Source organism: Canis lupus, chromosome 20 (genome assembly GCF_003254725.2).
Source record: "Canis lupus dingo isolate Sandy chromosome 20, ASM325472v2, whole genome shotgun sequence".
Classification (NCBI taxonomy): domain Eukaryota; kingdom Metazoa; phylum Chordata; class Mammalia; order Carnivora; family Canidae; genus Canis; species Canis lupus.
The window spans coordinates 52,858,963-52,880,481 of NC_064262.1; the positions used below are offsets into that span (position 1 = coordinate 52,858,963).

At 62.2% G+C, this 21,519-nt stretch overlaps 2 protein-coding genes and 1 long non-coding RNA gene across 6 annotated transcripts in view; 1 reads left to right on the plus strand and 2 right to left on the minus strand.

Moving 5' to 3' along the window:
• Positions 1 to 10,145, plus strand: part of EVI5L (ecotropic viral integration site 5 like) — a 30,328-nt gene extending 20,183 nt beyond the window's left edge. The window contains exons 11-20 of one of the 2 annotated variants that reach the window (XM_025457326.3): positions 2,000 to 2,053; positions 3,009 to 3,041; positions 4,108 to 4,248; positions 5,886 to 6,014; positions 7,486 to 7,626; positions 7,708 to 7,863; positions 7,977 to 8,123; positions 8,203 to 8,298; positions 8,378 to 8,473; positions 8,628 to 10,145. In XM_025457326.3, the coding sequence (XP_025313111.1) occupies positions 2,000 to 2,053; positions 3,009 to 3,041; positions 4,108 to 4,248; positions 5,886 to 6,014; positions 7,486 to 7,626; positions 7,708 to 7,863; positions 7,977 to 8,123; positions 8,203 to 8,298; positions 8,378 to 8,473; positions 8,628 to 8,918 (1,284 nt within the window). In that variant the 3' untranslated portion in view covers positions 8,919 to 10,145. The remainder of the gene's footprint in view (positions 1 to 1,999; positions 2,054 to 3,008; positions 3,042 to 4,107; positions 4,249 to 5,885; positions 6,015 to 7,485; positions 7,627 to 7,707; positions 7,864 to 7,976; positions 8,124 to 8,202; positions 8,299 to 8,377; positions 8,474 to 8,627) is intronic. The other variant, XM_025457327.3, reaches the window with a different exon arrangement.
• On the minus strand, positions 182 to 5,506 carry LOC125753085 (uncharacterized). Its single transcript, XR_007404075.1, has 2 exons — positions 5,285 to 5,506; positions 182 to 3,553 (listed from the first exon to the last, which is right to left on the minus strand). It is a non-coding gene; the product is annotated as an uncharacterized LOC125753085 (long non-coding RNA).
• A 2,745-nt stretch (positions 10,146 to 12,890) lies between the features above and the next one.
• Positions 12,891 to 17,759, minus strand: PRR36 (proline rich 36). Of its 3 annotated transcripts, none has more exons than XM_025457325.3 (6): positions 17,654 to 17,759; positions 16,847 to 17,121; positions 16,631 to 16,730; positions 16,304 to 16,416; positions 13,929 to 16,217; positions 12,891 to 13,730 (listed from the first exon to the last, which is right to left on the minus strand). In XM_025457325.3, exons 2-6 carry the CDS (start codon positions 17,112 to 17,114, stop codon positions 13,222 to 13,224), a joined length of 3,279 nt encoding a protein of 1,092 aa, XP_025313110.3. In that variant the 5' UTR covers positions 17,115 to 17,121; positions 17,654 to 17,759; the 3' UTR covers positions 12,891 to 13,221. The 3 variants fall into 3 exon arrangements, with proteins under 3 accessions (XP_025313110.3, XP_048953550.1, XP_048953549.1); XM_049097593.1 differs by lacking the exon at positions 17,654 to 17,759 and adding an exon at positions 17,518 to 17,607; XM_049097592.1 differs by lacking the exon at positions 17,654 to 17,759 and adding an exon at positions 17,408 to 17,530.
• Positions 17,760 to 21,519: the final 3,760 nt, after the last annotated feature.

The following is a 21,519-nucleotide window of genomic DNA, read 5'->3' on the forward strand; positions in this document are numbered from 1 at the left end:
AGAGAGAGGCAGAAGCAGGCTCCGTGCAGGGAGCCCAATGCAGGACTCGATCCCGGGACTCCGTGATCATGCCCTGGGCCAAAGGCAGGCGCTAAACCACCCAGGGAGCCACCCAGGGATCCCATGGAATTTGTTTTAATCAGGTGTGGTAAAGTGACAGACACGGAGACGACTCAGAGAGTGCCTCTGAAAGAAGAGTTTATTACAGTTCCCAAAAGAAGGTTGCATGCCCCACCATGCATGGCCACACGGGGAAGCACTAGGGTGGGTCAGGAGGCAGAGGGCAAGAGGGGGAAAGCGTGGGCCAGTGTAGGAAGGAATGGGCAAGGTAGGGTAGTCTGAGTTTGAGTTTAGGATTGGTTCCTCTGAATAATTTCAGGGAGCTGCAGGCGACAGGGTGGGTCCCTAGTTGTGCTTTAGGGCAGGGAGAACCTTGGGCTTGGCGTGTGCACGAGATAGGCAAGGTGGGTGGGTGTGGGCTCTGGATGGGCTGGTTTGCATGTGAAAGGCACCCTAGCCCGCAGGTTGTTTGCTGTCTCTAGGAATTAGCTAGTCCTGGGTGGGGCAGTCTCTCCATGTAGCTGGATGGCAAAGCCTCAAAAACACAGAAAAAAAAAAAAAAAAAAACACCCAACCTGATGTATACCCAGACCCCATAGCCCCATAGTTCTCTGCTCATTCCTGGTCTCAGTTTCCCTTTGGAGAAAGCAGGAGGGAGGGGCGTTATTAGTTGGGCACATCCAACTCCTCAAGGATCTCCATGCTTGATCGAGGCCAGAGATAGGGCTGAGCAATCCAGGGGGCAGGAGTGAGGATCTGGACTCCGATTCCAGATGTGGGGCAGAGACTTGGCCCTGAAAGAGCTCTAACCCAGGCCAACTGAGGGGGGCTCAGACAAGACACTGGCCCCCCTCTGACTCAGTTTCCCCACGCATGACATCAGTGAATGACTATCAATCACACCCGTGTCCTGCAAGTGTTCTGGGTGTTTCCATCACCTTCTCCCTGGAGGAAATCAGAAAAAATGCTCTTTGTGATCCCAAGGGAGGCAGGGTCCTCACTAGTAATGGATGAGGTCTTGGGGTTTCAGGAGAATGCAGGATCTGGTTGGTGTTCATTCAGCACACACTTAGGATCTAATTATTTATACCTACTTTTTTTTTTTTTTTAATTTACTTATTCATGAGAGACAGTGAGAGAAGCAGAGACACAGGCAGAGGGAGAAGCAGGCTCCACGGAGGGAGCCTGGTGTGGGACTCAATCCCAGGACTCCAGGATCACGCCCTGGGCTGAAGGCAGGCACTTAAGGGCTGAGCCACCCAGGCGTCCCCTGTACCTACTTCTTAACGGGTGCCTAGGTAGAGACTAAGATGCAAGCTGTATATAAACCTCACCTGCTTCCCAAAGGCCACGGGGAACTTAAAACCACAAATATCTCACCCAAATCCATCATCGGCGCAGGAGAGAAGGTAAAAAGCAAAGCAAGCTGCCTCCAGAACCCCAGCTGGAGGGAAGTGACAGCTTCTGAGTACAGGTGCCTTTCAGCGGTTCGCAGATATACAGCTGTCCAGCTGAAGAAAGCACGTGCGTTCAGCAAGACCCCCCTGCCCTGGACTGCAAGCAAAGCAGTGAGGGGTGGGAACAGGCTGAGAGGAAGGCCAGCCCTTGGGGTCGGTGTCCTATTGGCCTCTGACAGGCCCAAGCAGACTCCCCAGGAAGGCAAGGGTGCCGACTGCTGACCCCTGACGCACAGTGCATACCCGTGAAGGTGATCACATTATTTTAAGTGAACTAAGTTTTGTCAACAAAAAAACAAAAAACGAATGGGCCCTGCTGAGCAGGAATTGGCCCAGACTGTTTTCTGGGATCACTGACCTAGAACATTTGATGATGGCTCCGTCTTGCCTGGAGGCAGCCTGGCCCTTAAGGGGACAGATCTCTGTGTGTATGGGGCTGGGACTGGGGTTCTGACACATTCCCCCACCCTCTCCCCACATAGAGGCTTCGGACGGAGAACCGGCTCCTGAAACAACGGATTGAGACCCTGGAGAAGGTGAGGAGCGTGGCCACCAGCCTGTGGCACCAACTCCTCCAGGCCCACGGCAGGACCCAGCAGCCAGAGGGCCAGCCAGCCCCCTGCCCGGGTCCAAGCCCCACCCTGAAACAGCGGGCCCTGAGGCGCATGGTGTAAATCCCATGGGGCCCCACCATGAGCCCCACTGAGATTTGGGATGCCATATTACCAGGGGTCAGAGGGCAGCATTGCTTCGGGTTGGGTGTGAAATTATAACCCAGTTAACAGCAAACACGGGTCCCTCCTGGGCTGCCTGCATCGGGGGCACGGAGGCAGAAATGCTGCTTTGACTGAGGTACCCCAAATTAAGCAACAGGCTCCCAACCCTGTAACTTGGAGGCCTCACCCTCAAACGAAGAGGAAAAGTAGAAGGGCGCCTTGCCACCAGCGCTGTGATGGGGTGCCACAACCTTGACCCTGGCCCCCAACCTGTTTTTAGAGATGAGTAAAAGCGGGGGGGGGGGACACTTCCCACTCTTCTCCCACTCTCCCTTGGCCCCCCACTGCCCCCAGGGAATAGTCATGTGCACGACTGTGCTGCCCTTGTGCCAAAGCCTCGATGCTTACTCAGACTCCAAGTTAGGATACTTCCACCTGGCCCGGCGCTGCCACCCCATCCCTCAGCCCCGGGGATGGCACCTCCTCACGCCTGTGCTGAGTGTGCCGGGCCCTGGAGGGGGCACCGCGGGCACCCCACTCCCCACCCGCACACAGATCCCTCTCCAGGACGGAGCTAGCTCTGGCTTTGCTCTTCCTCCGGGTCCTTCTCCTGCTGGTTCTTTGGTTCTCTGGTCTCACTCCTCTCTCCCCTGCTTCTAGAGATAGTCCACTGCGTTAGTGACAAGTGGTTCTTGTCTGTCTCTCCCCCTCTCCTGTCCCTGCGCCTTCCGCTCTGCCTCCTCCCCCTGTCGCTCGGAACCCCTCCGCCGGGTAGGAGAGCGCTGCTCTGGCTGATAGGTTAATCCAGGTACTGTAGCTTTTCATCCCCTCTCCCGTGTCCCTCCTGGTCCCTGCACACGACAGCCAGGACCCGCCTCTTCCTTGGCCGCTGCCATCCTGGGGGCAGAAGGGGGCAGGCCTGGCACCATGCATGGGGGTGGCTGGGGACTGCTTCTCAGGGGAGACACAAGTTTCCCTGGGGGAGGGGGGGTGGAGAGGGTGTATGTGTGAAAGCATGGTGTGTGTGGGTAAGTGTGAGTGTTTGTCCACACATGTGGACAAAAGTTTCCTCCCTCTGGGGGACACAGTTGGGGACCCTGAGGCTATATCAGCCATAGGCCCTGGTGTGTGCACTGCGCTGAGCCTCCCTACCACACACACACACACACACACACACACACACACCACCCCTTCTGGCCCCTCACGCTCCTTTCTGCTCCTACCTGCAAGGCCTGCCATCTTCTCTCACCTGCTTCTGCTGCTGCCTCATCTGAATGGCTTTATCTGGAAGCTTCTGCTCGCCACCTGGTGGCTCCGAGCCTGGAATGGGGGGACCCGAATTGGGTGGGTTGAGGAGATGGGGCTGGAGGGTCTCAGCCCGGGTAGATGGAGACCCCAGGATTCAGGACTAGAGAAGGTTCTGGGAGAGCTGTGCTCCACCTCCCAAACCTGCCCTGATAGGCCAGTCCTGAGTCCCTGGGCCTTCGTGGCCTCCAGACCCCCCGCATCACCAGCGAAGCCCGGTGTCTGCTGTGCCTTGACCCTAAATAAGGGTTGTTTCTCCTCACCTGGGACAGGGGCTGAGAGCCAGGAGCTGGCAGGGGAAGGAGCTGTTACAGCCCCATTCTCTGTTTAAGCCCCACTGAAGCCTGGGCTTGGGGCAGGTCTGTTCCTTCAGGCTCCTCCCCGTGTCCAGTTCCTGCCTGCCCCCACCCACGTGCCCAGACCCGGTGGGGCGCCCCATCCCAGGCTCTGAGTGCGGGCAGCCTCACCCCTCTCCCATCCCACATCGGCCCTCTCGGGGCTTCCCCCCCTCGAGGTGGGCTGGAGGCAGGGCCCAGAGGGTCACAGCCTCCTGTCCTCACTATGCCCAGGGGCAGGTGACGCGGGCACAGGAGGCCGAGGAGAACTATGTCATCAAGCGGGAGCTGGCAGTGGTGCGGCAGCAGTGTAGCTCCGCAGCCGAGGACCTGCAGAAGGCCCAGAGCACCATCAGGCAGCTCCAGGAGCAGCAGGTACCAGGCCAGGTGGACGGGGCTGTGCCCCACACCACAGCTCACCACCTACCCCAGGTGACATGGGGAGGGGAGTAAGGGAAGAGAAACCCAGAGGGAGTACAGATTCTCCCCCAGCCCCACACCCAAGTTGGGGAATCCTGTGGTTTCCATATCTCACCAGGCGGTGAGGGGTCTGGCCTGCCACACTGAGAACAAGGCAGCCTGGGACCCTGACTTCACTTGCAGGGCCCTCTCCCTCAGCTGATGTGGCTCTGATTTCTTTTTTTTTAAGATTTTATTTTTTAAATTTTTATTTATTTATGATAGTCACAGAGAGAGAGAGAGAGAGAGGCAGAGACATAGGCAGAGGGAGAAGCAGGCTCCATGCACCAGGAGCCCGACGTGGGATTCGATCCTGGGTCTCCAGGATCGCGCCCTGGGCCAAAGGCAGGCGCCAAACCACTGCGCCACCCAGGGATCCCATGGCTCTGATTTCTTACGGGGGCCCTGCAGGGTCCCCAAGATCAGAAGGGCTGTCAGGCTTCCCCCAGGGCCCAGCCATACAGTTGGGGGCTAGGATGAGAGACGGAGGAGGGGGTTCCCTGCTCCAGAGCCCAGCACTTTGCCCTCGGGAGAGGGTCTGGTCTGTGCCCACCACTCTGAGCTGGCAGGGGGGGTGAGGGGGCAGCCCAAGTTCTGTTGTGGAGTCATGAACTCCGAATCTGTGGTGGGAAGGCCCTTGGGCCAGAGAGCACTGTGAAGAGTCTGCTTCTCCAGGAGGTGGCTTTTAGGATTTTCCTTCAGCTATACCCAGGCCACCTTCCTTATCTGATGACCTGCCAGCAGCACTGTAGCCCTGGCGGCAGCATGGCCAATGGGGAAACCAAGGCTGGGCTCATCCCAACCTTGGCATGATGCCATCTTTCAGGCCAGGGAGACATTCACCTGCTACCCCCAAGCTCCAGCCTTTAGGGGCTTCCCTCACCCACAGCCAGGTCTTCATTGTTGAGCTTGGGCCCCATCTATCCACCCCCCAGACCCTCAAGTGGGGTACCTGTGAAAAGCCTTGTGAGTACTGCACGAGAGTGATCCCAGCAAACTCTTTCTCCATCTCTTCCTGCTTTGAAATGGGGGAGTGGTGAGAGGAGGAAGGTGGAGAAAGAGGGGCGGGAGTCCCATAGCCCTGAGCCCCACCCTGCACCCACGCTCCCTTTATGGTTAGGCACTGACCACAGAGCAGGAAGGGTGACTGGAGAACCCCTCCTCCACCCCCATCCCAACAATCCTGAGAACTGGCCACTGGCATCCCTCAGGGCAGCCTGAGGCCATGGAAAGACCCCTTCAGAAGGTCCCCTCGTTGTGGCTTTCCCAGGAAAGAGGCTAAGCCAGGACAGCTACACCCCTAGGCACAGAGCATCAGAACCCCCATGATGGTGTTCAGCTTTCTCTCCACATGGGCAGAAGGCACAGGACAGGAATCCAGGGTTTCTGCTCACCCCTACCCCATCTCTACCCATAGCCTGAGCCCCTCTGCCAGCCCAGTGGCTTTGAGGAGGCAGGGGTGCCAAGGCCTGGGCCTACAGCCAGCTGGCAGGAAGGCTTTCTGCCCTCCAGCTGCAGCCTGGGGCCCAACACAGCCCTCTGCCTGCCCCCAGGACAACCCGCGCCTCACTGAGGACTTTGTGGCCCACCTGGAGACTGAGCTGGAGCAGTCGAGGCTGCGGGAGACCGAGACGCTGGGGGCCCTTCGGGAGATGCAGGACAAGGTTCTAGACATGGAGAAGGTGCGACTGGGCGGGCAAGCGGGCAGGTGTTCAGGGAACCACAGAGAAGGGGAAGTGAAGGTATTGGGTGCACTTTGGGAAGCATGCGACCAGGCCCTGTCAAGAAGAGGTGACCAGGCCAACCAGCAGGGCTTGTCAGACGCCAGCCCCCCACCTCCCACCCCCGCCTTGGCAGTCTCCGAGGAACCTGGGGAACTTCCCTAACCCACTGGCTCCCCACTTCCTCCCCCATGGTCACCACACAAGGTTCTGGGCCTGTGGGAAGTTGGCCCCTCACCCCAGACCCTCCCAAGCACCGGAGGTGTACACACATGTCAGGGCACACAAAGCAGATCAACTCCTCAAGGGGCATGCCTGCCTTTGGGCATCAGGCCCAGGGCCAGCAGTGCGGTGGCTTTCATGGGCTTCATGGACAGACGGTCCCACCTGTGTGTGTCTCCCACAGGCCCTGGGCACCAGGATGGAGGTGGGAGGGAGGCCAAGACTCTCCTCTTCCCCACCCCCATGGCGATACCACCCAGGGGGTGGACTGACACCACCCTCTCCTGCCTGCTGCCCTGAAAGGGGCCCCAAACTGCCTGGGCCCTTCTCAACGGCTGTCACCGAACTCCATATGGACTCAGCTCCCACAAAGCCACAGGAAAGAGAGGTGCCCAGCCAGCAGAGGGCAGCAGGACCCACTCACACAAGGCAGGAGCCAGGCCCCGCCTCCCTCAAGGTGGCACTATTTGAGGTGTCCTTCCAGGTGGGGTGTCTCTGCCCCATCCATGGGCTTCTCAGTCCCCATCAGCCGGCCCAGAGCTGGGCTTCCCTCCCACCTCCCTCCACATCAGAGGGAAATGTGCACCAGGAGATCTTGCCAGCCCCACCCTCACCCTCAAACCTAGGGGTCAGTGGGGACTTCCAGCAGCAAGCTGAATTTTGATCCAAGAGACTGGAGCACAAATCCTTCATCACTGGGCCCCGGCCTAAGCTGCCCCTCCACCTGTTTCAGGGATAGGGGCTGCCTAGACTGGTCTGGGGGGGTGAGGAGCAGGGACAGGGAGCTGCAACCCTCTCAGCTGCTGCTAAGACAGGTCCCAGGTCTGATCATGGGTCCCAGGGGACAGACCTCAGATCCCCAGGTGGGGAAGAACCTGTCCTTGCCCGGCCTGCCTGGTGTAATTAGCAGTAACATTTCAGAAGGACACTCGCATTAGGGGGTCACCCTGAGACAGTCCAGTGAGAGCAGGTGCCCTTCTTTACACCCATTTTGCAGGCAGAATTTCTGAGGATCTGTCCCCAGGGCCACATGGGTGAGGTCTGCTCCGCATAGGCCACCTGCCCAGTGTATCCTGGGGTCCTGGGGCACCCTCTCTGGGCGGGGCTGCCCGCGGTGGAGCTCAGAGGAACCGTTGCGCCGTCGGGGGCGTGTCTTGATCCTGCAGCCAGGGCTGCCTCCGCGGGGCTCTGACCACCTCTCCTCCCCCAGAGGAACAGCTCGCTGCCGGATGAGAACAACGTGGCTCGGCTGCAGGAGGAGCTGAAGGCACTCAAGGTGCGGGAGGGCGAGGCCGTGGCCTCCGCGCGGGAGCTGAAGCTGCAGCTGCAGGAGCTCTCCGACACCTGGCAGGTGAGGGCCCTAGCCGGATGCACACTGAGGCGGCCCTGGCGACCCTCGGGGCTAAGACGGACCGCCCGCCTCTCCTCCCAGGCCCACCTGTCCCGCGGGGGCCGCTGGAAGGAGTCCCCCCGGAAGCTGGTCCTGGGCGAGCTGCAGGACGAGCTGATGAGTGTGCGTCTGCGCGAGGCCCAGGCTCTGGCCGAGGGTCGCGAGCTGCGGCAGCGCGTGGTGGAACTCGAGACGCAGGTGGGCCGGAGCGCCCGCGCCCTCTCCGGGGTGGGGTCGGGTGGGGGTGCCGGCGGCCGGGGCGGTGGCTAGCCCGTGACCCCTGCCCCCTCCCCCGCCACGCTCGCCCCCAGGACCACATCCACCGCAACCTGCTGAACCGCGTGGAGGCCGAGCGCGCGGCGCTGCAGGAGAAGCTGCAGTACCTGGCGGCGCAGAACAAGGGGTTGCAGACGCAGCTCAGCGAAAGCCGCCGCAAGCAGGCCGAGGCCGAGTGCAAGGTGCGCCCCCGCCCGCCGCCCCGGCCCGGCCCTCGCCCCGCCGCGCCCCTTGACCCGCCCTCGCCCCCTCTGCCCCCAGAGCAAGGAGGAGGTGATGGCCGTGCGCCTGCGGGAGGCGGACAGCATGGCTGCGGTGGCCGAGATGCGGCAGCGCATCGCCGAGCTGGAGATCCAGGTGAGCGGCGGGCCGGGGCGGGGGACGGGCCCCGGGGCGGGCCCTGCCCTGACCCCCCGTGACCTGGCCCGCCCCGCAGAGGGAGGAGGGCCGCATCCAGGGCCAACTGAACCACTCGGACTCGTCGCAGTACATCCGCGAGCTCAAGGACCAGATCGAGGAGCTGAAGGCCGAGGTGAGCGCAGGGCCGCCCCGGCCGGCGCGGGAGGGGCTCAGGGCCCGCCGTGTCCTCCCCGAGGGAGAGCGGGCGGGGAGGAGCGGCCGGCGGCGGGGTCCGCGTCCGAGGGGGCGGCGGCGCACGCCTTCAGCGCGCCGGTTCCCCGCCCCAGGTGCGGCTGTTGAAGGGCCCGCCGCCCTTCGAGGACCCGCTGGCCTTCGACGGGCTGGGCCTGGCGCGGCACCTGGATGAGGACTCGCTGCCGTCGTCGGACGAGGAGCTGCTCGGTGTGGGCGTGGGCGTGGGCGTGGGCGCGGCGCTGCAGGACGCGCTCTACCCGCTGTCCCCGCGCGACGCGCGCTTCTTTCGCCGTCTCGAGCGGCCGGCCAAGGACAGCGAGGGCAGCTCAGACAGCGACGCCGACGAGCTGGCCGCGCCCTATAGCCAGGGCCTGGACAACTGAGGCCGAGCCCGGCGTGCCGGAGCCAGGGGCCACGGGCCACCGCCCGCTCCTCCGCAGGTGGCCGCCCCTGATGAACTCCACGCCCTCCGCGGTCCCGCCCACCTGAGGGCTAGGCCCAGAGCAGCGGGGCGCAGAGGATAGGGCAGCGGTCTGAGGATCCTCAGGGTCCCCCCGGCAGGCCCACTCTCCCCAGCAGTGTTTACCCATCTTGGTCTGTACCCCTCCGGGCCAGGTTCCCTGGAGGGTCTGCCCCTCTTAACAGCCAGGGCAGGGGACGACCCAGAGGTCCCAGGACTGGATGAGCAGAAAGCTCCTCCTCCCAGCAGTCCCCCTTCTGGGACAAGGGTGGCCCTGCTGGGAAGGGCCCAGGAGCTAAAGGAGGCCTAAGGAAGAAGGGGCAGCTCTGGGCTAGACGTTACCACCCCCACGATGTCCCTGGGGACCCTTGGTGGCTGGGCACAGATGGCCAGGCTGGGCTTTCCTGCCTGGTGCAGGCTTCATGGCCCCTGCAGCAGAAACCAAAGTCCCCCCTACTGTATGCAGGGCCACCTGGGGTGTGAGTGGACAGCGGGAACCGGCCCAGGCCTGGGCAGTCTGTCCCTGCTTCTTGGGGGCCAGAGCAGCTGCAAGGAAGTGAAGAGACCCCCTCTCCCCAGCGCCCTACATCTTCCTTCGTGAGACACTCCCATCGCCTTGTCTTGGCCAATGATGGAGGGGCTCCCCCACCCAAGCTAGCCTGCTCTCTAAGGGGTCCCCAGCCTCCTTGTCCCTCCCTTCCCTGTGTCCCCAGCCCCACCCTCTGGCCAAGGCCAGGCCTCAGGGGAGGAGCCTTCCCAGTGGAGTTACCTCCCCTCAGCTGCTCATGGTGGTCCCGTGGTCTCTGCAGAGGCAGAGCTGAGAACGGTGCCAAAGTCCAACGATGCCCCCAGCCCCTTGCCCCCAGGGCCTTGTGACCCTTGGGCCTGACCCTGTCGGTGCTCCTGGAGCCTGGAGCAGCATCAAAAGCAATCTCCCTGGCGCTTCCTGGGGTGGGGATCCATGCTCAGTTACCCCTTTCCGGTCGCCCACCCCTCAGTGTTACAAAGCCTGGGGACCAGGGTGGGCATCTGAGGGGCTCTCCCATGGGCCCCCCACACTGCCCACCACCATTTTGCACACTGCCTGTTCACACTCCACATGTCGCCCAGGCGGGAAAGATGGAAAATAAAGTGTATTTACACAGTCACAGACAGGCCTTGGGGGAACTGCAAGCTGCTCTGAGTCCCAAGGTCCTTGTCCTGAAAAGCAGCCCAAAGGGGGAACAGATTGTCCTTGCCTGTGGGAGCTTCCACAGTCTAAGAAAATCAGAGGTAGGGGGCCCAGCAGACCCTCAGGGATACCAAAGAGACTGCCCAGTTTGGGGGAAAGGGGTAGCATGGGAGAAAAAAGGGCACTGGCTGGTTTGATGTGAACAAATGTTGGGGCTTGGGGGAGACAGTCTTGGGGGACAGGTCGCAGAGGACTTCGGATGTCTGACTGACAGCTGGACCCTTTGGTGTGCCAATTTTCAAAAGGGTGGCTCTGGAGAAGGTGAGAGTGGGGAGGTATTGGGTGGGGGGCATGATTTTCCACCTGGGCAATTTAGCTTGTGTCTCCCCTCAGAGACACGGAGAATGTGGGGTCCCAGGACTCCAGGAAGATATGAGATCTGGTTGCTGTTCATACAGCACACACTTCCCGAGGCCTTTGGGGTGCTCTGCCCTGTGCCTGGCCCTGAGGGGTCCCCAGGGTAGTGGAGACAAACAATGGGGTGGGGCTGCGGGCTGAGCCTGCCTACTAGTGGGGTAAGTGCCCAAAAGAATCAAGGAAGGGTTCCTGGAAGGTGAGGTGGAAGGTGGAGTCATCTCCAAAGGCAAAAGCAAAAAGCAAGGTCAGCAGGAGGCACATGATGTCATTGAAGAAGGAACAGGAGAGAGTGGACGTGGCCAGACTGAGAATCGGCTTCTCAGGAGCCAGAATCTGTGCTTTGAACTGAGGGCACTGGGGAGCCATGGAGGGCTCAGGTGGCAGAGGGGGCACCATCAGACAGATCACAGTGTTGGGGGGTCAGTCAGGCGGCCAGGGTGGAACCCAAACAGCTGGGCAGGAGGGACAGTGAGTTTGGGCTCCTCTGGGGGAAGGAGGCCCACAGAGGTGGAGCCCTTTGTGGGGTTCCTCATGGAGCTGAGGCAGAGTAGGGGGGGCAGTGACAGGGATAAAGGAGGGCTTCCCAGGGGGAGAATCTTAATTGGGTTCAGGCAGATGCTGGCCAGGCCCTGCCTTGTCTACCCAAAGTGCCCCCACTCACAATGGCCTGACACCTGCCAAGCAGCAAGGTGTGACACTGGTTACGCACCAGGATGGCCAAGCCTCATGCACTGACCCATCACCCCATACTGAGGTGTCCCCACACCATTCCCAACATACAGTTTTAACACTGAGACCCCCAACCCTTGCTATCTGTCCTGCTCCCACAGGGTAATTCTACACCAGCTGTTCCCCAGAATGGGGCAAGGCCCTGGGGGAAATGTCCAAGGTTCTGCTCTCCTCCATCTCAGGGGCTGGTCTGGATGCCCTGGCTGCCCAGCAGGTCAGGATTCAGCCCCTAGCATCTGAAAACAAGGACACCTGGCTCCTTGCAGGGCCCAGCTAGAAAGAGGATCTAGTCCCCCCCACCCCCACTCCATACACATTGGCCCCAGGGGTGTAGGTGCACCATCCCACTTGGAGAAGGTTGATTTTCTCCTAGGACTCTAGGCTAACATCAGGGGTGAGGACAGGCAGGACTTGGTCTGACAGGAACGAGGTTATAGGGTGGACTACAGGGTATGGGTCTAGGGGCAGAGACAGGGCTGAGGTCCGCCGCTCTGTGCTTTTACCTGCCCTGTTTGTAGTTCCAACCTGGCTCCTGTGGTCGTTCTTACTGTGAGGCAGGAGACCCTCAGGGAGGAAAGGCCCCGGGGTTGCATTTTTGGCAGCAGACACTGGGAAGGGCCAGGGTGGGGCTAGAAGGGTCCAGGGTCAGAGTGACCCAGGGGGGAGAGGAAGGACAAGGAATTCTAATAAGACAGACTGGCTTTGCTGAAGGCACCTGCTGTGGGCACAGGCCAGGATGCCTGGCTGGAGGGGCTTGAGGAGGGCAACCTGAGATGGAGGGAGGGGTGAGGCCCATGGCTTGGGAGGCACAAAGGGGCTTGGTGAGGCCACCTGGATGGAGAGGGAGGAGCAATGTGAGGACCTAACCTCGGGACACACACACGGAATCCTTGGTGGGGCCTCATCCGGGAGGACCCTGTACCCTTCACCAGGTCTTCCTGGGCCCAACTGTAGACCTACCTTCTGCACTGGAGTCCCCCCCCCAGTGAACGAAGCGCACTGCACCCAGGGTTGGGTTGGGAGGGCACAGGAGGGAGCCGAGATCGCCCTCAGGTCCTCAGCGGCCCGCCCCGTCCCTTGCGTACTCCGGGTGTGCAGGGAAAGGGGGGCGCGCACTGTGAGGAGGGGGCCGCAGGAAGGGTCGCCCTGCCCCGGCCCTGGACCTGAGCGAGCCCTTCCCACTCGTCTCCCCCCCTCCCCGCAAGAGGTGCCGGCTCCCTTCGGGGAGTGTAGAAGACTTCTCCGTCGTTCAACCACGCCGGGCACGCATCAACTCATCCACGGAGCCGCGCAATACCACTGGGCCGCTCCTGCGCCTGGCGTTTCCGCCGTAAGTCACAAAGGGAAAAGCCCACGTTCTCGCACGTGCGTGGGGCCGCCGCGCCGGCCCGCGGGGACTCGGCAGCACCAGGTCCCACCCCAGCCCCGCCTCACGCGCCCATTATCTTTAGTAGGGAAAAGGCACCGCTGCGTCGTGTGCGAGAGGCCTTCAGCCAGAGCCGCGAGCGCCGGCTGGCCCCAGCCCTCCCGCCACCCCGCGGTGGACCCCTCGGCGACCGCGATGCGAAGGCGCACAGGTGCAGTGTCCCGGCTTTATTGCAAACTCGGGCAGCGCACGGTAGACCACACACAGGACCTGGGGCGGGGCCCAGGCCGGGGAGGGGGCGGAGCTCGAGGGGGGAGGGAGCGCGTCTAGGCCAAAGGGAGGGGGGGCTCGAGGGGAAGACCTTGGCCAGAGGCTAGGGTGGGTCGCGAGCCTGGCCCCAAATCTAAGCCTCCAGGGGGCTCGGTCCAGCCAGACGCCTGGAGGAGAGCAGGCGGGCAGTCTAAGACTGAGAGGCGGAACCGGGGGGGGGGGGCGGGTCCTAAGGGGGGGAAGGGGTGTGGTGGGCGGGGCTAAGGGTCTGGCTCAGTGGAAAGTCTCCACCTCCACCACCGTCCAGTCACCCTGCGGGGAAGCCACGTCGTCCGGGGAGAAGCTGGTGACCGAGGTGATGCTGGCGCGGGACTCGTCCAGGGGAGACAACAGTTCAGCCCAGCGGCCCAGTTCGGCGTCGCTGAGCGCAGTACGGGCGCCCCCGGCGACGCCGCCAGCCCCCGCGCCCCCTGGGCCGCCGCCGCCGCCTGCAGCACCCTCGGCCGCAGCTAGCAGCAGCGTCCGGCTCAGCAGGTGCTGCACGACGCTCGCTTGCAGCGCCCCCAGCGGCAGCTCGCCCAGGCGCCCCGGCTTCGCTCCACGCGAGGTCGCCCCCGCCCCTACTCCAGCCGCCACCTTCCCACCACCCGCGCCGGGCCCGGGCTCCGGATCCAGCGCGCCCGGGGCGGGGGTCGCCGGCTCGGGACCCTCAGCCTCGTAGATGGTGCAGAGGCCGTCAGCGGAGCCCGACCCGGCGGCAGGAGGCCAAGGCAGCTGCGCTCCTGCGGGGAGAGACGCCAGGCTGGGCCTAAGGACTGGAAGCGCCGCTCCCGCCACAAGGCCCCGCCCCTTCCCTCAGCCCCGCCCCAGACCCGACTGGCCCGTCCCCCCCCAAGCTGGGAAGCCTCGCCTCCCACCCGCCCCTGCCATCTCCGGACCTCGCTCCTCCCACAGCTCGGCAGGGTCGAGGGGCTGCTTACCTGGGGTGCTGCGGGGGGCCAGCGGCGGAGCGGGACCTCGGCTCCAGGAGGCCGGGTGGCAGGCGGCGAGCTCCGCGTCGGGGGGCGGAGAGGCCGCGGCGCCGCCCTCGGGCCCACTGTCGTAGCCACGCAGCTCCTCCGGCGTGCTGGTGGCGCTGCTGCTGTGGCCCGCCAGATCCGGGCCGCTCAGCGTGCTGGACGGGCTGCGCGAGGGCGGCGGCGGCGGAGCTGGGGCCAGCGCCAGGGTCAGCCGTGGGCCCGGGATGGGGGCATCCGGACCCGGGGTCGGGGGTCGGCGTGGGGCTTGCAGAGGTGGGGAGTCCGGGGGAGAGGGAGGAGGTTGCAGAGGGGGCAGGGCCAGGGAAGGTGGAGCCTGGGGAGGGGGCGTGGCCAGGGGAGAGGGCAGGGCCTGCAGAGGAGGCAAGGCCAGGGAAGGTGGAGCCTGAGGGGGCGTGGCCAGGGGAGAGGGCGGAGCCTGCAGAGGGAGAGTCGAGAAGGGCAGAGGAGGCAAGGCCAGGGAAGGTGGAGCCTGCGGGGAAGGTGTGGCCAAGGGAGAGGGAGGGGTCCGTGGAGGGGGTGTGGCCAGGGGAGAGGAAGGGGCCCGCGGGGAGGGTGTGGCCACGGGGGAGGGAGGGGCCCGTGGAGAGGGTGTGGCCACGGGGGAGGGAGGGGCCCGCGGGGAGGGGGTGGCCAGGGGAGAGGGAGGGGCCCGAGGAGGGGATGTGGCCAGGGGAGAGGGAGGGGCTCGCGGAGGCGGTGAGGCAGGGGGAGAGGGAGGGGCCTGAAGAGGAGGCAAAGCCAGGGAAGGTGGAGCCTGGGGAGGGGGCATGGCCAAGGGAGAGCAAAGGTTCTGCAGAGGGAGTGAAACAGGAGAGAGAGGGGTTTGCAGAGGTGGTGGGAGCACGCTCTGAGAGGGAATGGCCGGCAGAGGGGCTGTGGCAGGAGAAACTGGAGTTTGCTTGGGAGACATGGTTAGTGGAGAGGTTGGGACTCGCAGAGGTGATGAGGCCAGAGAAGGTGGGGCCTGTGTAGGGAGCCGGGGCGGAGAGGGCGTGGCCGGCAGACAGTGTGCGGCCAGAGGAGGTGGGGTCTGCGGAGGGGGCACGGGCAGGAGAGAGGGTGCAGGCTGCAGAGATGGGGAGGCCAAGGGATATGGAGAGCACAGGGGAGGAGGCCCCTGCACAGAGAGGGTGGTCAGAGGACAGGGAGAGGCTTGAGGAGGGTATGCGGCCGGAGAAGTGTCCAGCGTGGGGGGCGTGGTCACCGTACAGGGCGTGGCCTGAAGAGAGGGCGGGGATAAGGAAGGACTGGCCAGTGGAGGGGTAGCAGGCAAAGTGGAAAGACCCGGCAGAGGGGCTGTGGCTTGGGGGGAGGGTGGGGTCAGCAGACATGTTGCTTGAGCAGAAGAGGCTGGTAGAGGGGCCGTGGCTGGTGGTCCAGGAGCCGACAAAGAAGGTGTGGCCAAGGGAGAGGAGCGAGCCAGAAGAGGGGGCAAAGTTGGAGAAGCCTGGGTTGGGGACATACTCTGCAGAGGGGGTGACAATGATGGAGAGAATGAAGCCTTAATAGTGGTCGTGGGAGAGGTGGACGCCTCCAGAAAGGAGCCACCCAGGGGTGGGGGTGGGGCTTGCGAAGGGGGCGTGGCCGGTGGAGAGGGGAGGGCCTGCGGAGGGAGGGGAGCAGAGGGAGGAGGGGCTAGTGGAAGGGGTGTGGCCAAAGGGCCGGTTAGGGACTGGGAAGGGGGCGTGGTCGGTGGAGAGGGAGGGAGCGTGCCAGGCAGGGGAGTCCCTGTGATTTGCGGAGGCGGTGCCAGTTGGGGGGTTTGGGTCAAACCCGGAGGAGAGGGTGTAGCTAAAGGAGGAGAAAAGCCCTGCACTGGGGTTGCGCCTTTCCTCGCGGGTGTGGACTGGGGAGGGCGCAGAGCCTGCAGCCCTTTCGACTTGGGCTGCGAGGGATGCCCCAGAGCCCGGGGTGTCCCACTTGGCGAGGTCCCGGGGCGGGGCGAGGCCCCGGGGCGGGCGGGGGAGGACTGGGGAGTGGCGCTGGAGCCCGAGGGGCGCGAGGTTGGCCTCTGGAGGCCTCCGCCGGCGCTGGGTCGCCTCCTGGTGGCGGGACTCGGTTCTGCGGGACCATGCTGCGGGGGGCTGCTCACGGATTTCTTGGGGGCCTCGGTGGGAGGCCGCGGCCGGGCACTCGGAGCTGCCCGAGCGACACCCACTTCAGCACCTGCAGCTCGGGACCGACGGGAAGTGGCTGGGGAAGGGGCGCCTGGGGAGGGCCCGGAAGAGTCTGGGGACAAAGCAGAAGGCCAGAGGGTCACAGATACTTCCGGCTGGTCCCCTTCAATGCCCAGGCCTCCTCCCCAGGCCACGTACCTCTCCGTGCCCCGGCGCTCAGCGCGCTTCTTCTGGGTGTTTCTGGAGCTCTTCCTCTGGCCACAGGTTCCTCAGCTGGGGGCCGAGGCCCCTTCTGTGCAAGAGAGCCTAGCCTAGGGACGGGAGAGGCCACCCTCAGGACAGAGCTCCTTGTTTTCTCGCAAGTCCACATTTTCCCATTTATGCCCTCTCTGCAGACCAATAATAGCTTTCACTCAAAGTGCGCCCAGTGACCTGCAAATGCCCCCACTCCCCAATTCATGCGTAAAATTAAGTTTGCAGATAGGGACACTAACCCTTGCCAAAGGGACTGGGGAGGCGTTTTACCTGCTGCTCCCGCTGGCACGTCCCGGGCTAGAGATAGAGCCCGGGGCTGGGGTCTTGGCAGGGGCCCGCTCCCCTCTCCCAGCAGCCGGGGGCCTGGAGGCTGCGGGGAGAAGACCAAGTTAAGGCGGTGCCCCCAGAAAGGAAGGGGAGGCTGGAGCCTCAGAAAGAAGGGGGGCAGGAAGATGAGGTCTGAATGTTGGAAAGAGGGTGCGGTACCTGGACTCCGGGGGCCTGTCCCAGCGCTCCGCGTTGGTCCTCCCCGGGGACCAGCCTCCGGGAGAGCGGGTGCCCGGATACCCCCTGCTCGCTCGGCCAGGGGCCCTCGCCCGGCAGCTCCCGCGGCTCCCAGAACTCGGAGGGCCGCGCTGGTTACTGGGGGAGGGGGACGAGGAGACCCTGGGGGCCTGGGGGTCGGAAGGCCGGGAGGGCGAGTAGCCGTGGTCCGCGAGGCGGCCGCTGCCCTGCCCTTGTCCCTCTTGTCCATCCCGCACCTGATGAGGAGGCAGACGGATCAGCATCCCAGCCCCTGCACTGCTGCGCTGCCCGCAGGGATCCGGGTCCTGGCACCTCGCTGCCCCTTCCCCAGCGTTGCCACCCGTAGGCGCCCAAACCTCGGCCTCGATCCACTTGCCTCCCACCCACTCACCCGCCCAGCTGCCCAGGGTTGTCCCCTAGCGCCACCCCCACCGCCTGCCTCCACAGCCGAGGCCCTGCCGGCTCCAGCCCGCCCGCCTCCGCTGCCTTTCGGGACCCGAGCCCCACGCCCCTACCCCTCACCCCTTCGGCGACCCCAGCCTCGGGAATAGGGGGGTGCCACAGGCTCCAGCTGAGGGGGACGGGAGCGCACGCCCGGGTTCCCTCGCCGCCCTCCCCGAGGATGCGGGCACCTGCCGGGAGGAGGAGCGGCCCCGCGGCCCGCGATGGAGCTTCGGGGAGACAAAGAGCCGCGTCCGGGGCCCGTCCCCCTCCCCCAGCCGGGCCCGGGTCGGCGCCGCCCGCTCCACCTGCTCGCGCCGCGCTCACCTCGGGCTCCCGCCGCCCGCGGGTCCACGCTGGGTCGCCTGGGGTGGGGCCGCGCGGGAGCGCCGGGGCTGCCGCCGGCCGCCGGCGGGCGAGGGGAGGGGGCTGCGGGCGGTGGCGCGGGGAGCCGGGCCCGCCCCTCGGCCGCGGACTGGGAGACGGGGGCGCGCGCGCTCGATCCAGACCCGGGAGGCGGCGGGCGGGAGCGCGCCGGGGGCGGCGGCGGGGAGAGCGCGGCGGAAGGAGGGGCGGCTGCTCCGCGGGGAGCCAGAGGGCCCCAGACTCCCAGGCGCAGGGGCTCCGGGGGTGGAAGCCCTGGGGGGCTCGACGCGGCCCAGCGCCTTCCTCCCAGCACACACACCTGCCCAGGCCCCCCACCCCAACCACCTGGCGCCCGAGGCCCGCCTGGGCGAGGATAGGCTGGGCCCTGGCAACCGGGGGGCGGGCCCATCGTGCCTCGTGCCCAATCAACCAATCCGGCCCTCGGGGTCCCCGGTCCCCGTCCTCGCCTTCGCGACAGCGGAGGCTGGGCCCCCGCTGGGCCCTCGGGGGGCCTCCGCGCCTCGCACATCCAACGCTTTTCCCAGACCGCAGAAAACCCGTACTTGGGGGGCTCAGGACAGAGAGAATGCAGCCTTGGGAATTTAGGAGTGGACTCGGATTTGGGGAACACAAGAAGAAAGGAAGGATGGGGAGGGGGAGACAGAACTGGGAGAGGTGACCCCGCCTTTTGCAGGGCAGAGCACCCCCACTCTCCGCACCCTCCTATGTCACATGAAAAAGCGAAGTCGGTCGCCTGGGTGGTTCAGTGGGTCGAGCGTCTGCCTTCCGCTCAGGTCACTATCTCAGGGTTCTGGGATCCAGCCGGGCATCCGGCTCCCTGCACAGCGTAGAACCTGCTTCTTCCTCTGCCCTCTGCCCTGGCTTTCTCTCTCTCTTGCTCTCTCTCTCTCTCTCTCTCGCAAAAAAATAAAATCTAAAAAAAAAAAAAAAGACGAAGAAGAAGAAAAGAAACGAAAAAGCAAAGTCAAGTCAGCAAAGGCTTCCTGACAGAGCCCAGCTTGGGGGCGTGGGTGCTGTTACAGGATTGGGCGTGGGGTGGGGTGGAAAGGTGTCAAACTGAAGCACTGAGGAGCAGAGACCAACCTATCAGAGGCTGCCCAGCACGGCGTGGGGGGGGGTGGGGAACCTGTCGTTTGGGTGATTTTACCAACTCCTGCAGGGGCCTCAGCTGTGGGCCCAGACAGGGGACTGTGGCATGGAGGAGGAGCAAGTGTGAAGGTGGAGACACCATCCTCAGCTGCCTTGCACTGCCCAACGGATGCCAGGTGCCGTCCTGCACCGCTGCTTATTGCTAGGCCACCTACCCACTACCCCCCCAGCCCCTGCCCACCCTACACACACACAGTGCTTTCTGCCCAGATTCCTCCTCTCTCTGGACCTAACCATCCCCTACCCCATCCCAAAGAACCAGCGCCTTCTGCCCCAACCCTTTACCCATCTGTAACTGGGGGGCTTCCATGCCCAGGACAAGAAGGGCTGGCACTTGGCAGCTGGTTGCACCTGTCCTGGAGGGATGATGGGTGGGGGGATAGACCTAACTAAGGTGTGGCTGGAAGCAGGGCTTTGGGTTTTCTCACCTCAGGAGTTGTGCCCACAACTGAGATTCAGGGAACCCTCCCTCCAGCCTGGGAGGGGTGTCCCTTCCTCGTTCCTCAGGACACTGCCCTTCAGCTTGGATCATTCTAGCCCTCACCTCCTCAAGTCTTCTGAGTGTCACCTGTGTAAAGCCCTTCTGGCGTGACAGCAGCCTGGTCCCCTCCAATGGCTCACCTGCCCACTCACCAGCAGTGCCCTTCAGAGTGAGTCATGTCCACCCACCCAGATGCCTGCCTCCTACCTTTTATAGTGCAAGGTCCCTTCAAGGCTACTCTGAACCCATCTTGCATTTCACTGGGATCTGGACTCTGCCCTCTTTTAAGAACGTTCCAAATGTCCATCAACAGGGATGGATTACACAAACCAAAGTAGACCCTACGATGGAATACTCCTCAGCAATAAAAAGCAACAAACTGCCAAGACACTCAAAACAGGGACTCATCTCAAACACATCCTCCTGAACAAGACACACACACACACACCATGCACTGCCTGATTCCATTTATACAACATTCCAGAAAATGCAATCTAATCTATAGCAACAGAAAGCATATCAGTGGTAGCTGGGGCCAGTGGCGGAAGGAGACTGTTGAACCACTCATTGCAGCCACTCTCAGATTCCTGACCCTCAGAAATTGTGTGAGACAATAAATGCTGGTGGTTTTCAGCTGCAAGGACTGGGGGTAACTAAACAGCAATAGATAACTGTCTCACGTTCACAAAACCTAAAAAGCTGGGTGTTAAGTAACAAGTGTTGGTGAGGATGTGAAGAAATTGGAACCCTTCTGCACTGTTGGTGGGAATACAAAATGGTGGATCCACTGTGGGAAACAGTATGGCAGTTCCTCCAAAAATTAAACAATTAATCATATGATCCAGCAATCCCACCCCAAAGAATTGAAAGCAGGAAGAAAGAGAGACAGAAAAAGAAAGCAAGAAGAAAGAAAGAAAGAAAGAAAGAAAGAGAGAGAGAGAGAGAGAGAGAGAGAGAAAGAAAGAAAGAAAGAAAGAAAGAAAGAAAGAAAGAAAGAAACTCAAAGAGATATGTGCACACCCATGATCATAGCAACAGCATCCACAGTGGCCAAAACGTGGAAGCACCCCAAGTACCCACTGACGGATGAATAGATGAACAGAATGTGGTCCAGACGTACAATGGAATATTTCTCTGTGTTAAAAAGGAAAGACATCCTGACACCTGCTACAACGTGGATGGACCTTGAGGATATTGTGCTCAGTGACATAAGCCAGACACAAAAGGACACATACTGTACGATTCCAATCCTATGAGATTTCTAGAAGAATCAAATTCATAGAGTAGATGGTGGGAGCCAGGGGCTGGGGGCGGAGAGGTGGAGTTAGTGTTTCATGGGGACAGAGTCTCTGTTTTGCAAAATGAAAAGTGCTCCGGAGATGGAAGGTGGTGCTTTTTTTTTTAGATTTGTTTGTTTGTTTATTTATTTATTTATTTATTTATTTATTTATTTATAATGCCACTGACCTGTACACTTAACGGTGGTTACAGTGGTAGGTTCTATGTTAATGGTATTTTACCACGATCTTTTTATTTTTTATTTATTTATTTATTTTTACCACGATCTTTATAAAAGTGTGCTTATTATCAATGTGGAAAAACTCATGCGCTACCAATGGGACTGTAAAGCAGACAGTCTTTTCGGAGAACAACTGGAAAGCATAGTGAGTATGTGTGTTCCATGACGTAGCCATTCTACTCAGGCGTGTAAACCTGTGTCAGGTGCCCCCAGAGCCCCCTCTATATCATCTGAGCACCCACAGTTCCAGGTCATGATCCTGGGGTCCTGGGATGGAGCCTTGTGTCATGCTCATGGACTCTCTCTCTCAAATAAATAAATAAAATCTTAAAAAAAAAAAAAAAAAAGGGATGCTCACTCCAGCATAAAGCTGTAACCCCCCACCCTCACCCCCAGGGCATGGATCCCAAGGAGCTTCTCCAGAGGCAGGAAGGGGTGTGGGAGGAGAGGGAGAAACTCTTCCATCTCAGATGGCCCAAATTGACACCTGGCCCATGTTTCCAACTTGACCCTGCTTAGTTATAAGCACAGCACTTGTCACAGACACAGGTGTTGTTTCTTGGGGTATCTGTGTGATTACCTCCCTGCTTGCTGCCCCCACTTGGGGAGAAGCTCTGAGAGAGAAGGGGGCCTTGTTTATCTCATCCTCGCAATCAA

Excerpts from the sequence above, each read along its gene's own strand:
- PRR36 (XM_025457325.3), bottom strand. The coding sequence starts at position 17,114 with ATGGACAAGAGGGACAAGGGCAGGGCAGCGGCCGCCTCGCGGACCACG. Across the intron at positions 16,417-16,630 it reads CGTGCCAGCGGGAGCAGCAG|GCTAGGCTCTCTTGCACAGA; the intron begins GTAAAACGCCTC and ends TCCCGTCCCTAG. Across the intron at positions 13,731-13,928 it reads GGCCCCCCGCAGCACCCCAG|GAGCGCAGCTGCCTTGGCCT; the intron begins GTAAGCAGCCCC and ends CTCTCCCCGCAG.